Source organism: Helicoverpa armigera, chromosome 18, assembly GCF_030705265.1.
Source record: "Helicoverpa armigera isolate CAAS_96S chromosome 18, ASM3070526v1, whole genome shotgun sequence".
In the NCBI taxonomy this organism is placed as follows: Eukaryota; Metazoa; Arthropoda; class Insecta; order Lepidoptera; family Noctuidae; genus Helicoverpa; species Helicoverpa armigera.
Window position 1 is genome coordinate 8,943,567 of NC_087137.1, and position 16,382 is coordinate 8,959,948.

Here is a 16,382-nt window from a genome sequence, read left to right on the forward strand (position 1 = left end):
GTGGCCTTTAATGACGAAACAATTACAATACCTTTTTCCTTTTCCAAAAGTCACATTTTCATGAAACTTAAAATTTTCACAATGTTTCCCACTCATGTTTTCACCGAATTTTCCTTATACCATGAATTTACCTTGTTTCGTTAGTAAAGTCGCGTGTATTTTGTTGCAAAACATAGGTTGTACCATAGAGTAAAAACTTTTTGTTGGGTTTACGAAAAAGCCTTTGCTTGTAAAACGTGTTGCATTTTGTAAGACAGGAAAACGTGGCACGTTGAAATATCGTTGAAGTTTGATGTTATGTTGAAATACTTTTCCACGTGTCCTTATATACTTGGGACGTTTATCATGTTAGATAGAGGTATATGGATGTACCAAGGGAGGGATTGTACTTTTAAAGTGAAAAAGATTTTTATGGTTTGCTTTTGTTTTTACCGCAAGTTTTTTGCTCAGCCATTGATAGCGGGTCTTGTGGTTAAGCTACGTTAAGCCTAACGTCAGACATTTCGTTTCGATAAATCGAGCTGATTTTTGTAGGACTTGCTGGCAAGGATGTTCTAACCAAGCAACGTTTTGTAGGAAGTAGGTGTGCATTGCACTATTGCTATCTGTGTGTTCTATTTTTTACCAACAAAAAAATCTTACACTGATTACTTTCGAACCTAGGCAGGTAGCCTGAACTTTCATCAGTTTACCACTAATTAATTCTTAGTTTCATTTAGGTACATATTTTTCACTAACTCTTATTAACTTTACATATTTAAATTTTTCTATAAGCAATAGACGACCACTTTTATATCTAGAATGGCTTAAAACCTCCTACTCTGATACATCTACCAAAGTTAAAGCTTAACTACAATAATCTCCCAATTATTGAGCAACAAGAGCAACAGACACAATCAACCAGAACCGTGTCCATTATCTCCAAAATACGCTCAATATTGACACAGGGTTAGGTAAACATCGGCTTAACTCGCACACTCGCACACTCGCACGCTGCAGCCCTAGGGCTTCGCTAAAGACATTAGGGGCGACCTCGGGTCGGCCACGGGCAACCGACGTGCATGATTCGCTTTGATTTCTGTTATAATTAACTGGTTTGCTTATAATTGATAGATTGGGTTGGTTCTGTAGGAATTTTTTGATAGGTTTGGGGTTTGTGGAGCTAAAAAGCTTAAATATTTTAATGTAGAACTATTCTTGCTACTCACTTAACTTTACTACCTAGAATCTTTTGTTCATACTTCGTCTGCTTCGTCATAATCAATAGATTTTAGCCATTTGATTGCAGTTTTATATGAAAGTTTTTAACGGGAGGGAGACCAATCAGTGTAGATTGTTTACTTTTAAAGTTCTAACGTGGCGATTAAGGTGGGATAAGTAGTATCTAAAGTTATATTATTCACCATTTGCATATAAAAATATATATAAAAAATATTACCTAAAATCCTAATTCATCATCAAGGGTTTTTATCTTGATTTGGAACCCTAAAAAGGCGGCGTCATGTCGCGTCGCGTTTCATTTGGCAAACACAAAAGTCTACGTGGAACCCTAAAAGCCAGCACTCTTGAGAAACCATGGACAAATATTGAGGGAAGGTTGAATGTCGCCGAACCATAGACATTTCTATCCGATGACTCCATTTTAGACAATAGGGAATTTGTTTGCTTTAAGGATAAATGGAAGATAAATATCCTGTATGCATTAACTAGATCTTGCCCGCGGTTTCATTCGTTTCTGGAAGGGAATTACTTTTCGTATAGCACAAAAGCAGTATCTATATGTAGATTATTTTTTTAATATGCTATGGTAATATAATTGTTATTATTTATAATTGTAATTGTAGGAGCAATTCTACTCCTTACTTAACTGCCTACCGGATAGTCTTTTCCTTCTCGTTTCAATTCATCCAAAGGTTGTCTGAAAGATATTGCTCTTATCTGTGAGACCGCCCGTTATGTCACAAAAATTATAAATTGGTGTACCTAACAAAGTATATCTATCTTTACTTTTACATCTGTCTAGCCAGTTAAACCATGAAGCATGAAGCCCTTCATAAATACCTTCAAAAATATTCCATGAAGTCATCGCATTTTCTCCCAAAACCCATTAGTCGTCGCCTTATACGAATAAAAGGAAAACTTCGTATTATGAGGTGACGCATAGCTCTAAGAATCCAGCATCAGACTACGTGATTACCATACAAACGTAATAACTCTTCCATATAGTACTTTTACTGAGTATTATATGAAAAACTTTCCCTCAAATAAACGACATATGAGTATTTATATTTATTTACTCGTTTACTGGTCGTTAGTCAATTTCATAACCTTCGTATCGTCTAATTTAAAAAAAAACTTCTTCAATGCAAAAGGTACATTAGTATTCTCGTTGCAAAAATGCTGATTTGGAAACATTTGAAAAAACATAAAATAAGTCCGTAAGGTGTTATAAGGTTAACAAAGAGATCCAACCTTCTTATAGGAACTGGCTGACCACACAATTATTTGAAATTGGAACCCAGAAAACAAAAACAGCTATAAGTTTTTTTTGTGATGTCAGTCGCACAAATAAAATATGATCAAAATTCTTTTTGATTTCTAATTTTCAATTTCCTATTTCCTAAACTTTATATTTTTTAAGTAACAGCTGCTAATGCTATCGTGATGTTATGAGATAAATCCTGTAAATTCGTGTAGAGTGGATAACAAAGTTTCAGGTCACTGAAGATATATCGAAAGTGATCAGGATTTGATGCGGGTTGCTTTGGGGACACTTACAATCTCTGGCTGTCGGCTGGGATTTATTCTGATAACTTAAACTTGTTTATTATGTTACCTTTGTTTTATTGCTATTTTCCATTAATATGATAAGTGTATTTATTTATTTAGGTAAACAATATGTGTAATGTGCCTTGTCTATACATCTGTTCTTATATATAAGATATCTATTCATTTCTTCGCTGTATCATCTTTCACGCAGTCCATTTATCTTAGTAAAGAGCTTCCATTATTTTGCAAGCCACTCGCTTTTCCGATGAAACGGTCGTCATTTCTCACACGTTGCCATGACAACCGATCACAATATCCAGCCTTAATTACCAGGCGTGCATGAGTGTATAGAGGGTCATTCAGGCAAACGGTTTTAATTACGCCGCGGTTGTTATGTTTGTTCTCGAGGCTCCTCGTTGTACGGCTATCAGAGGTGGCAGGCGCTCCGAACTTCGGTGATTCGATTATAGTCCCGGAGCGGCCGCCGCCGCATTATTATGTAACATCCGCAATAATCCCGACCTGCCTGCCTCCTGGCCTAACTAATGGACTTCTCCTATTGAAAAATGACGCAGTTCCATAAAGTGCCGCTGCTTTACACAGACGGATGGCGTATCCATATGTTACGTGTGTAATAGTTCTGTCAGAATATGATTGATGGGATAGCGGTGCATTCGTTCATATGTAGGTCTCTAGGTTCTATTTACATTTAATTCGCAATTAAGTTATTAGACAAGCAAGGGTAATCCAGGTATTGGAACCAATTATAATTGAACGATTTCCCAATCGAAATGCAATAAGGTAGTGAAGTGATGCGCGCCGTCATCACACACGACGCTGGTAATAGCGCCAGGTCCGGTGAGAGGCGTCGGTTTTAATTGGAATTAATAACCGATAAGTAATTCGGAGGTGGCGCTGGTGGCGGGGGTTTGTTTACCGCGCGGGGCGGGTCAGCTGGGCGCGGTCGATAGCGGGCGGCGCCGGGCGCACGCGCGGAGCTATCGAGCCCACACGGGCCGCCGCCGCCGCCGGCCGCGAACGTGATGCATGCGGGCACCTAGCGCCTGCACGCGCGCGGGCCTCATGGGCACCGTGCTGAGCTTCAGCCCGCGCGAGCGGCGCCCGCCCGCCGCCGCGCCGCCGCCCGACCGCGCCGCGCTCGCCTACTCCTACGAGCGCCTCAACAACGCCAAGAACCGCGAGAACCGCGAGCTGCCGCGCGACGAGCGCCGCGCCACCCTCGACGACGCCGCCAAGATCATCTCCGAGAAGACGGCGCTCGAGAAGAACCTCAAGAAGCATTCGCTGTTTATCAACGCGCTTTCCTGGAAGCGGTTTTCGACGGCGAACAACAATAAGAAGAAGCTGGAATGCAAGAGCAAGAGTGTGGCGACGTTCCGCGCTCCGCTGACGGACAACGCGCCGCTGGACCGCAACAAGAATGTGTCGGTGGCGGGCGTGTACGCGCGGCCGGCCCCGGCGCCGCCGCCGGACGTGGCGCGCGCCAACGCGCTCAACAACAACGTGGTGTGCTACGACAAGCTGCCGGGCGCGCCCGTCGTGGTGCCGCGCAAGACCGTCATCCAGGCCTCCACGTCCGAGCTCCTCAAGTGCCTGGGCTTGTTCCTGCACACGCGCTGCCACCGGCTGCGCGACTTCCAGGCGGGCGACGCCGTCATGTGGCTGCGCACCGTCGACCGCTCGCTGCTGCTGCAAGGATGGCAGGTAAACACAGCATGCCTCCTCCTCACTACAAGCAGGAACAACAACACAGCAGATGGCAACACTGGCAACACGGCACAACAGAAATAATGGCCGTCATTGTTGACGGTAACTCTCATTTGCATTATAATAGTTCGGAAAATCAGAGCCAGAGGCTGAACACAAAGGAGAAATAGTGAGGGCTTTCCTTTTGTTTATAGAGCAAAGCATGTCATGACATGAATCTCTGTCCGTGACACTTTTCCAGTGACCCCGGCGGCGTCCCATGTAACGTCCATTAAATGAATTCATGCTGCACCGCTGTCCTTGTCTCAATTAGGTTTATGGCGTCATGTCAACTGCGAATTGCGGCACTCGTTTGAATTTACAACATTTCGCGAAATTGTGGATATAATGGGGACATCAAAAGTAGGTCTTTACTAAAGCTCAAGCCGCATTATTCCAGTACCTAACCCTGTATTAAATATTGATAGAACTATTTATTCACTCGAGTTTTTTACTGAACATTTTAAACAGTGCCTAATAACAGGTCATTACCGAAATATCAAGGTAACAAAGTACGGTTGGAAACTCGTTGAAAAACATCAACTGAGTTTACAGTTTCCCTTTCCCGTTCGAAAAATCGATTGAGCAATGAGCATCAATGAATACTTAATGAGAAGGCGGCCATTAAATAAAGGGTATTGCATTCCTTTGCGATTAAAACTGTATCAAGTGGAACAAAATGGCGGCGCATCCCACCTCTATTTACATCCTCCTTTCATAAATCTGCGAGCTAAGCCCCACAGAGCGACCATTTCCTCGGAAGCTACCATTTATCCTTACAAGTGCTCAGTAATGCGCAATATGCTAAAAGCTACATCTAATATTCATGCTGGAAACTTCGCATCAGTTTATCTTTCCGTCGGAATCATACACAAACAGTTGTGGGCAACTTCATTCAATATAAAGGGACCCAAGCGTACGTCACGAGAAAAATCGATACCGTGTTATGGCATCAAGAATTTTATACCCCGTCTTAACGATTTGGGCTTTGTTTAGAGCGAGATAGCGATGCCCATTGAGTGTTGTCGTGTTGCTCTGTTCACGGTGCTCGATGGATTTTGAATTTGGAACCTCAGTTTTTGTCACATGACGCAATATTGTTTTTTTTTTTCGAATATCGAGTTCTTGTTTTGAATTTTGACGTTTTGGTAGTCTGTATTATATGGTTTTGTTTTTTTTTATTTTTATTTTTTTATGTACTTTGAGCGATTATTATTTTAGTACAGATAGATCTTTACAATAAAACATTAAAAATAATACCAAAAAAGCTTCCAATTCACAGCTACATTAAAAAAAATCTCCAACGCTATTCGAAAAGGGGAATATCCTAGACATCAATAAACCCCATGGATGGTATGTGGCGGCCATATTGTGATTATACGGAAAGAGGTGGAATGTAACCGCTCCCGTGCCTTTTTGTAATATGCTCGGATTTTTATGAATACTGGCAGAGTAATATAAAAATAATTGGGTATTCATAAGTCTTGTTGATATAGACTGATAGTAATATTCTGATATTTTACTTTACGAGTTGAAGCTTCATTAAATAAAAACAATGTTTATAAAAATATAAACTTCTAAATAAAATATAAGCTTCATAATCTGATTTATTGAGGTAAAATTATAGATACAAATTCCTAGTGACAGACTAATCCAAACACTAAACATTATTAATAGTCATTATGGAAAATCGATCAACAAAGCAACGAATCAATTATTTTCCAAACAGAAAGACACTTTTGAAAACAACAGGTTAATGGAACTAATTAATAAAAAGTAAGACTTTGCTACTGACACTTCGACTTTAATAGACACTTTATATACGAAGTGTAAACATATTTTTTCGTCATAGAAAATACTACAATTTATTTACAAAGATCTATTTAAACGCCCAACATTCAAATATAGTACTTCATTTCATGTCACACAGATATACAAACTATTTCAGTTCCACTCCGATCAATAATGTAATATTATTAATTTGACTGACAATAATACATACAGATTGCCATCGCGTGCACTAATAAAGGTTTTCTATAAAGGTTGATGACAAACAGACGAAAAGTCGATAAAGTTGAACTCACGTGATGTTATACGAACTCACTTAATTTATGTACGAACTCACAAATGTCAAAGTTTGATTCTAATTCAAATGTATTTATGAATTGGTATTTGTTGACGTCATTGTCCAAAAATAGGTTTAAATACGTATTTGTATTTTTTTAAGCATGGCAGTCTGAATTTTAATAGTAAGCTTTTTTTTAATAGAAAGCTTTCAAAAGTACTGGATATGTTTCAATTCTGGTAAAACGATGTGTGCAGTACATTATATACAAATCTGATTAATATTTTTACTAAAAAAGTTACAGTAATCAATCTTTACTTACTCGAATAGAAAATATTTTTTTTGAAAGTACTGATAATATAATAGATTCATAAAATTCAATGTAAAATACTTATCATTAATAGTAAGTAGATACACATTTTTTTTATATTTATTTATTTATTTAGACACACATTGCCGCATGGAAAGAATCAATGAAATAATCCCACAAACGCAAAGCAATGTATTTAAAACACTTCTGAGAAAGCCATGACAATTCGACACCCATGTTTTACATAATTACTCCTCTCTACTCTATTCAACAATGAAACCAACAGTACTTTGAATAAGGTCGAAAGTCAATTGGCAGGCTCTTGGACATACGCCCCCTTTGAGCTGCGCAGAACTTTCCAGTTTTTCCTTTTGACTCTAGAGTAGTCTTTTTACGAAGTTCATTTTATAAAACTAGACTTAGTTTAGAAGTACAAACAAGCACTTACTTGGAATGCATTGAAAGAACTTTTTTTAGTTGAGTTTATAATAAGTTCTTATAATTTCGAATGCACTTTTATATAAAAAAATACATATTACAGCCGTTTTCTGGTACTACTGCCCGTACCGAGATAAAATGTAGCCTATGTCACTTTCAGATAATAAAGCTTTCTAATAAATTATTATTAGTAAAATAAATTTTTAAAATCTTTTCAGCAGTTTTTGAGTTCATCTATTACAAACAAAAATAAACCCTTTTTCCTCTTTATAATATTAGTATAGATAACATATTGACTAAGAAACTAGTATGTATAAAAGGAAGACTTTTCCCTTATAAGGATGTAATGTAAAGATATGTTCGCCTTCTTCCGGGAGGGGCGGCGTAGCAAGGAAAACGGAAGCGTAGCGATCGTAGCAAGTTGCTACGAAGACGCTCTTGCTACGATCATTATGTAGCTTCGTAGCAATGCTACGGTTCATTTGTAGTTTGGTTGCAATGATTGATAGTTGTAGGAATTCTGTTGTAGTGATTTATTTATTTATTTATACACAACCTTACACCTTACCTAATCTTACCTTAGTTGTGATAATATCAAATTAATGAATGTTATGAAACAAAAGCCTTTAGTTGCTTAAAATATTTCACCTAAATCTTCAACCTTTCACGGACTTGATTGCGTGTATCAATGTACATTCTAAGAAAAATAGATCAGTATTATTGAACACTTAAAAGTATAGAACTCCCTAGATAGATTCACTACACAAGGTGAGATGTGAATTATACACAAGTTACACCTCAAAAGAACATCAAAAGACCTAACTCACATAAAAACACGCAAGTAAAAGCTAAAATTCGCAACACATTCAAACCAAACTAGCAACATTTGATATTCAGATAAAAGCGCCAACTTAACCTAAATTCCGTCAGGCTGCTCAAGGTTCTGACACCATTTGATTTAGATCAAAACTTCTTACAATCCGGGTCATTGTTGTAATTACACACTCAAATGTCCAGTGGACATTTAGTCGGCTAACAGTTGGTCGGCAATTTTTTTTTCAATGAAACTGTTCATTCCAATCAAAGTTGTCAGCCGGTCTGATACCTGCTAAATACCTGATCCTTAAGCACCCGTTCGGGCTCATAAATCAGTATGGAGATATTTTAATGATCAGATATCTCACTGGTATTAAGGCCCAAGTTCATTCACAAAATAAATGTCAGTTTTCTAACAACTTTATTTAGAAACTTGAATGTGATAATTTATAGGAAGCAATTTTAATAAAACTAACGTTTATGTTGTTGATAAACTTGTTTCTAAAAAGTTTGATTGGATTACCTTCAGAATAATTATCGGCTAACTATTGGGCTGACAGTTTAGTCTCGAGCGTTTAAATGACCAGTGGACATTAATTAAGCGTCTAATTAAAAAAGGTCCACTCAACCATCCCTGGGATGAAATGGGTACCAGAATTTTCTTCAATACATTTTCAACCTTATAACAATATTGTAAGCATATATATAATCAAAGAGTGTAAGGTAATTGTTTGACTGGTAAAATTTGACAGATTCTGGTAGGTTGATCTCCGTACAATTTGTTACTCGCTGTGTTGAAATGAATTGTATTCAATTTGTGTTCAATTTCTTTGTAAGGGTATCCTATTTTGGGGGCGTTAAGCTGAAAGGTCGCGGTTTCGGATTCCGATCGGATTGAACTTTCGTGGTGTTAAATGAAGTTTAGCTAAGTTGGTATTAGTTTACTTTTCTATTTGTGGTTGGATTATCGATTTTAAACAGGAAGTATATTTAAACTAAAAAGCGACCTTTTTATTTTGACCATTGCTTATTGGAGTTCCTTTCCAAAACTTTTCATGGTTTCTAAAAGACTTCCCAAAATGGAGGACGTTCTCAATTGGAATGTTTGTATTTTTATAATGTGTTACGTTTGAATTTGAAACTAATGGGTCAAAACATTTGTTTATTGTATGAGAGGCTTTATATTTACGAGAAAATAGCTTGTCTTAGCCATGAGAAAAAGAATAGTCAATAATACAGTAGTGTGAATGACGTACATTCAGATTCAGCAAGTCGTGGATGGAAGCTATTTTAATGCACCCTCTGATCCATATGTATTACATAAGCTTTTTCATTCCACATTGTCAGGGAATGTCGGGATTATCAGTTATTCTATGCAAACGCTTTCTAACTTCATCTTAAGTTACCTACTTCTTATTAAGGGCGAAGTAAAGCATGTTTTATGGAAAGGATGATAAGGGCTGATTTGAAATAACTATTGAGAACAATGTTTAACTCTTCCTTTGAATCAAAATTATGGAAAAAATAATCTTTGGGATCAAGAAGTTCACCTCTTAAAACCGTATTTATTTGCAAAAAAAATGGTTGAGAAAAACACGAAATTGCTTATGAAAAACTAACCTATTTTTAAAAAAAGCCAATGAATAGTACAAACAATACTTCCAAACACAGACAGCTACAGTTACAGTTTTTTAGTCATCAAACAATATACTGGACCTACACATATTGCAGTAATAAAGCACCTTTGACTAGTTTTACCTGGAAAAAATAAATCTTGAGTCATAGCCATTACAGCGCTTGTGTGTGATCAATCGCAGTTTTACGGCCGCACGCTCAAAGGTCAGGCGTTTACGATGATCGAATACCTTTCCTCTTTGGAAATGTGTTCTAGAGGCATAAAAAATGTGCTCAAATAAAGTTTTTATGGTTTTCCCTGTGAATTGTTGGATAATTTTAAGGTTTAGGTTTTTTATTTATACGCGATTTGATTAAGCTCTCATCTAAATATAAACAATATTTATATGACTTTTTATTTATTTACTTTTTGGCTAAAATTAAATATAAAAGCAATTTCTTGGTCAATTGAATCTTAATTTGAAGCAGTATTATATGTATTTGTGTAAAAAATCCTATCAAGATTGTTTTACGTTAAGTTCTTTCTCAAATTGAGAATAGTAGATGAATGTACAATATTAACAGATTTATTCCAAATACCAATTCAGTTCAAAACAAAAGCTGGATTGCACAACTACCAGTATTCCCTAACAGCATTTGCGACTAAATAGTTTAAAAATATTGTATGAGGTTTTAATTGCATCCCGGAAAAGCTGAATATGAGGTCAGTTCTTTTATATGGCATAACTGCGTTCCCAAATATGTACTGAGATAGACTTTTTGATACATTTCTTGGGTAAAATGTACTTGCTATTTCTTTCTGTCACTTGAACACCTTTGGCGGTCGTTACGGGTAGTCAGAAGTCAGTAAATCTGACAACCAGACTTACCAAGGGGTATCAGATTGCCTAGGTAACTGATTTGAGGAGGTCAGATAGGCAGTTGCTCCTTGTAAAACACTAGTACTCCCGCCGCTTGCGGTTAAACTGGAAACCGACCCTAACATGGTTGGGAAAAAGGCTAGGCAGACTACGCCTATAGGTATTATCAAAAAGGTAACACAAAAGTGATTAATGCCTACTTTTGAGGGGAATAGGATCAAGACCATAATGTTAGGTATTTAGTACCCAAATAGTAGGTTAGCTATAAAGCAGGGGTTGTAAACTCGAGGCACGCGGCGTATTCGTGATGCGTGAAACTGAAACTGAATATTGTTTGCGCTGGTTCTAGTTAACGAATATTCACAATTCATCATTATTTTAAATAAATAATTAATATCATTAAAAGTGACTTTATTAGCTTCCAGATGGCAGTGAATTTCAAAAATCCAAAACAAGTTTCAGTCTTATTGAACCGCTTAAAAATAGGTAGCTTATATTGTTTACAAAATTGTTTACGATCCCTATAAAGGCGGCCTCATGTGGCGAAAGGTAGCTATTATTACCTATGATATACTATACGAGCGAAGAAATTATTGCTCATACGAAACCGACTATTTTAGGCGAATCGATACTCCTACGGGTGCTACGGAGCTACGACGCTACGGATATTCGTAGCAGTCACCGTAGCGTGGCGACTACGCGGCCCAGTTTTGCTCAAGTAAATTAATGTCCTAATAAGTTTCAGTTTATGAGCAAGTCTGAACGTTCGTCAGCAGTTAGAAGTTATTGATGTTTTTGCTAATTACTTCATTAACTAACTTTATGAGAAGAACTCGTACCTTATTACTAGTAAGTATAATATGGGAGAAAGTTCCTAATTCAATCACGAAAAAACGGTTAAAGGAGTTTTCTTATATTACCTATACATTGTTGAAGTTTGTTGTTGAAGTTAAATAGGTACCATGTAAAAGTTTGATAGATACTCAGCTCTAATCAGTTACACTGAAAGTTGATTCCATTTAAGTTGGGGAAAGGTCAAGCACATGATAATCTCTATCATGGTACCTGGATCAATCGGATTGGATGCTGAATTGTGAAAAATAGAACAAAATAACGTAAATAAGCAAAAAGCTTATATGTGTACTTTTTTATTAAGAAGATAGTGCATCACTGAAACATTTGATAGCCATTAGATTTACTAATGTGTTAGATATGGAGTTTAAGTATACCTAGTTCAATGTTATGGTCCGATCCAAACCGAGGTAAATTATATATTTATAGTAAATGGTTCGAGTTTATCAGAATGTTAAACGTAAAATGATTGTTCGAATTGGGGTGACCGCTTTATGATCTTTTAATTATACTTAGTAATTGGTATCTATTTGAATGAGTAATTAGGATAATTGAAGCAAATAAACCTCATTCATAGTATGTCCGTTTTAGTTTTACTGAAAATATTTGAAAGCACAAACGCATATTGTGTGACAAACAAAGGATCACTTTGTATCCTGAATCCATCTCTCATTTGTTGGTCGGTACAGAGGATCCATCTCACTACGGCCCACCAGGGATGCCTTATCTTGTTATACATCCTACCTACGTTCACCCAGCCAAGGTCTCTATTCAAAATTAACCGAGGATACTTGAGTTAGTCTGTTATTCATTAACTTCATTACTACCTCTAAATCGCAACTCATAAACTATGTAGGTAGTCAGTAACCCTGAAACTTGTAAGGTATCGAGTTTGCTGAAACGAATCGATATCACGCGATGACTCACACTCATTTCTAACTCACTGTGGCGTGTCATTGTTGACTTCTAAGTCAAAACAAAGACAGTATTTACTCGTACCTAATTGGATAGAAAGAGGGCAAACAAATAAACACAGTAAAGTATGAAATTAGAGATTATAATTGAGAACCTACGACGCAAATGAGGTACATATTATTCACGCTACGTTGAGCATGGTAGAAAATGTTTTACCTTAACGGGGCTGACCTTTTCATAATATACTTAAATAAATATATTCATGAATCCACTTCCGAACTGTCAAGTTATATTAAGTCGCAAATTGGATATTGGTTCCAAATCCTACCCAAAGACAAATTGATTTGGAACATACTTAGCTTGTAAAAGCCTTGCCGTTGACTGATACCATATTATGTGTTTTCCAGGATGTGGCGTTCATCAACCCTGCGAACGTGGTGTTCGTGTACATGCTGGTGCGGGAGCTGGTGGACGGCGAGAGGATAGGCCGTCCCCAGGAGCTGCAGGCCGTCGTGCTCACCTGCCTCTACCTCTCCTACTCCTACATGGGCAACGAGATCTCCTACCCGCTCAAACCATTCCTAGTCGAAGACTCTAAAGATAAGTTCTGGGACCGCTGCCTGCTGATCGTTGACCGGCTGTCGTTCAACATGCTGAGGATCAACTCGGAGCCAGGGTTCTTCACCGAAGTGTTCACGGAGCTGAAGGCGTGTGGCACGGCGGTGGAGAGCCCGCCCCCCGCGCCCGCGCACCCCGCGCCCGCGCCTCCGCTCGCCATCTCCGCCGCCTGACACACGGAGGTGGCCGTCCTCCGGTTGGCACTAACTGACCGCCCCAGTCGTGTTTGATGTCGGCTTCTGACACTCGAAGCTCTTGGTCAATCGTCCCAGTTTTAGCGTTTCGAGTAGCTGCACGTTTATTGAGTCGTTTAGTCTTCGCAGCCGGGTTTGAACGTGGAAACTTTGTGTCTTGATGTCCATATTCCATTAATCTAAATGGCCGTTGGCAATAAAGTACTTAAGGGCTGCGATGTAACGTAACTGCTTAGATTTATTTACCCTGAGTGCAATATAACAATCTAGTCATTACTGTGTATGATTTATAGTTATTAATATTAGTTAATCGATGTAAGCTTCCCATCTAAGCGACTCATTTATTTTAAGCATTTTTCCAACTCATAAGTCATCAAAGAGACCCATGGTGTGATTGCTCAAAAACGCGAAATAATTAAAAATAGGTACTAAAACGTTAAATAGCCACGATTGACCAAGACTTAAAATGTCATTGCAATAGATAGAAGAGTGAAAGGTTTAAAACTAATACGAATTATGTGTGGTACCTTCATAATTCAGTATCGTGAATCTAATTGAAGGGAGAATGTGATATCTAGTGGAACACTTTATTTCAAGACATTTTAGGGTTGGTGACATCTGATATTGACATGATATTTATGACTGGGACTGACGAATACTGTTATGTAGTCGTATGTTGAGGGGACGGCACGGAGTAAAAATAAGGCTTGAGAACTTTTGTGCATTAGGCGCTTGGCGCTGCTCCCAACAATTTTGGCTGGAGTCGCCTGAATAGACAATCACGTAAATTCCGAATGGATTGTAAAATCTCAGCAACTTTTTGTCGATAAAGTGCTGAGTGTTGGCCCCTAATGCGCGAACATTCTCGAAGCTGCGAGGAAGACTGCTGATGTGGTATATCCGAGAACAAACACACATTCGCAGTTGTATTCCCGACGGGAGGCGGACAGTCGCCGCCGGCGCCTCTCGCGGCCGCGACGTCAAGCTCTCCCAGTGCAACGCTGTCGTTGTGGTGTTTCGATGTGAACCACGTTCAAGTAGTTGATGCTGCACTCTCTTGTCTGTTCGTATGTTTACGTAGGTAATTGTCTGGTAATGTTATTTTCTCGTGCCGCTGGGCCAAGCGGTCTCTTAGTCCAATAGACAGCGGTTAGCTAGTAAGTTAAGAGTTTCGTAAACGTAGTGAAATGAACGTATTGCCATATAGTTAGATGATATTAGAAAATGTCTGGCAGGCGGGAGGATGCAATAAAGCGGGAACTCCGTCGTAATGTAATCCGGTAAACCCTTCTATGAAGTGTACGTATTTAAATAAAATGGCCGGCTGAAAGCGGGACGTCTCCATTGGGGCGATGAAATGTATTAATAACAAATAGGTCAAATTTTGCGAAGGATTAAGCGTTTTGTACAGTAAAATCGAATAAAATAATACATCTAAGTCTTAACCGTTAGCATAGTTTAGACAATGGACGGCAGGCTCAGGTCTGGGAGGCACTCGGTCCGCTCTAGCGACAACGCTTTCCTTATCCGTACTCATCGCATTCACTAATATTGATCTCGTTATATTCATGTCAAGTCAGGGGAGGTATTAGAGCTTAGTTTCTACGAAAGTCCTAATTATCCGGCTTAAGTTCAGCTCTCAAAGGGAATCAGGTTCATAATTGGACAGCCTAATCAATGACAGGCCAGGAATCGACCGGCCACGCCGAGTGCCGTAGTTAAGATAAATTGTTTAGTCGAGTGAATGTCTAAGGGTGATGAAATGTAAGTATTTAATAGATAATATTAAAGAAATAAAAAAAAAAGAATCTCATAATACGTTCCACTCATTAACGATTAGGTAAAGGTAGTTGTCTGTGATTTATTGAATCTTAGCTTTGTGTTAGCCATGTTAATTTTCTGTTAATTTAATTTAGCCGCTATAAAATTGTTCTGTTATTTATTATTATTGAATAAGAATAATAGTTACTGTAATCGCAATATTGTATTATTTTTGGATATTTCCTTGAATCTGAGAAGCACGATATGACGCCGTCTGTATGATATACAAAGTAAAACATTTAAATAATCACTAGTATATTAAATATTTGGAATATAATGCTTTTTGAGAATTGACGAGACATTTGAAGTTGTATTATTGTTGCTGTATTATTTATGTTTATGTTTTATGTTAAGGAACAATTAGATGACATGTTAATTTGTAATGATCTCGATTTTTATTATGGGTAAGCTTTGATTGGTGTGCTACATTCCAATTACTAGGTAATCTAGTCAGTAACGGCCAGCCAGGGCCAGATACAATTCAATATCGAATTTCGACGATCTCTCCTAAGATTAATGATAGTGTAACTTTGGTATATTGACGTGTGGCAGTGCGTGACTATTCGGAGCGTATACCTGGTCATATACCTCTTCTAACAATATTCATGTAACTCACGTTTGTTAATTAATCTATTGTAAATATACCCAATTATTAAAAAAAAAACTTTCGTATATATAAATACTGGTGTTTTATTTCATTTCCATGTTAAGTTATAACTTATTACCCTCAAAATCTTATCAAATAGTACCTAGGTACGCCCACAGCAGAGTGGTCGTAACCGTGGAACACAAATGATAAAGAAAGCATATGGCTAGAATTCTGTTAAGCAATGCCTATGTTAAAAAAGCTCTCTCTCTCTCTGCTGAAAGTCGTTGTATATCTTGCATAGGTCGTAGAAGGTTAATTCTCTCTACGTTCGATTCTATGTTAAAATTAACTATAAATAAACAACTGCAAAAATGACCACAGTCATTTCAGAAACACATTATTATAATTAAATAATTATTTGGATACGACAATCACTATGTGAAAAGAAATGTAGACATATTCTCAAACTCAAACTCCAAATATTTGTCCATAAATTGCCCACCTATCTGGGATAGGGCGAAAGTAGAAAGGGGACCAGAAACAATAACCACTCTATGTGCGTACCACATCAGTTGGAACTGTTTCCTGCATATTTTTTCCCAGCTATTAATTATTTTCTATTTCATTCATTTAAGTGACGCTGTAACCTAAATTCTACCAAAAATGGTAGAAAAACTATAAGCGAAAAGACTAGAATTTGAAATAATAAAAAAATACTTTGTCTATGATTTCG

At 37.7% G+C, this 16,382-nt stretch overlaps 1 protein-coding gene across 1 annotated transcript; it reads left to right on the forward strand.

The window, feature by feature from the left end:
- The first annotated feature begins 3,788 nt into the window (after window positions 1-3,788).
- On the forward strand, window positions 3,789-15,740 carry LOC110382082 (cyclin-dependent kinase 5 activator 1). Its single transcript, XM_021342565.3, has 2 exons — window positions 3,789-4,494; window positions 12,835-15,740. The coding sequence occupies exons 1-2, from the start codon at window positions 3,817-3,819 to the stop codon at window positions 13,216-13,218; spliced, it is 1,062 nt and encodes a 353-aa protein (XP_021198240.2). The 5' UTR covers window positions 3,789-3,816; the 3' UTR covers window positions 13,219-15,740.
- The last annotated feature ends 642 nt before the right edge of the window (window positions 15,741-16,382 follow it).

Excerpts from the sequence above, each read along its gene's own strand:
- LOC110382082 (XM_021342565.3), top strand. The coding sequence starts at position 3,817 with ATGCGGGCACCTAGCGCCTGCACGCGCGCGGGCCTCATGGGCACCGTG. Across the intron at positions 4,495-12,834 it reads TGCTGCTGCAAGGATGGCAG|GATGTGGCGTTCATCAACCC; the intron begins GTAAACACAGCA and ends TGTGTTTTCCAG.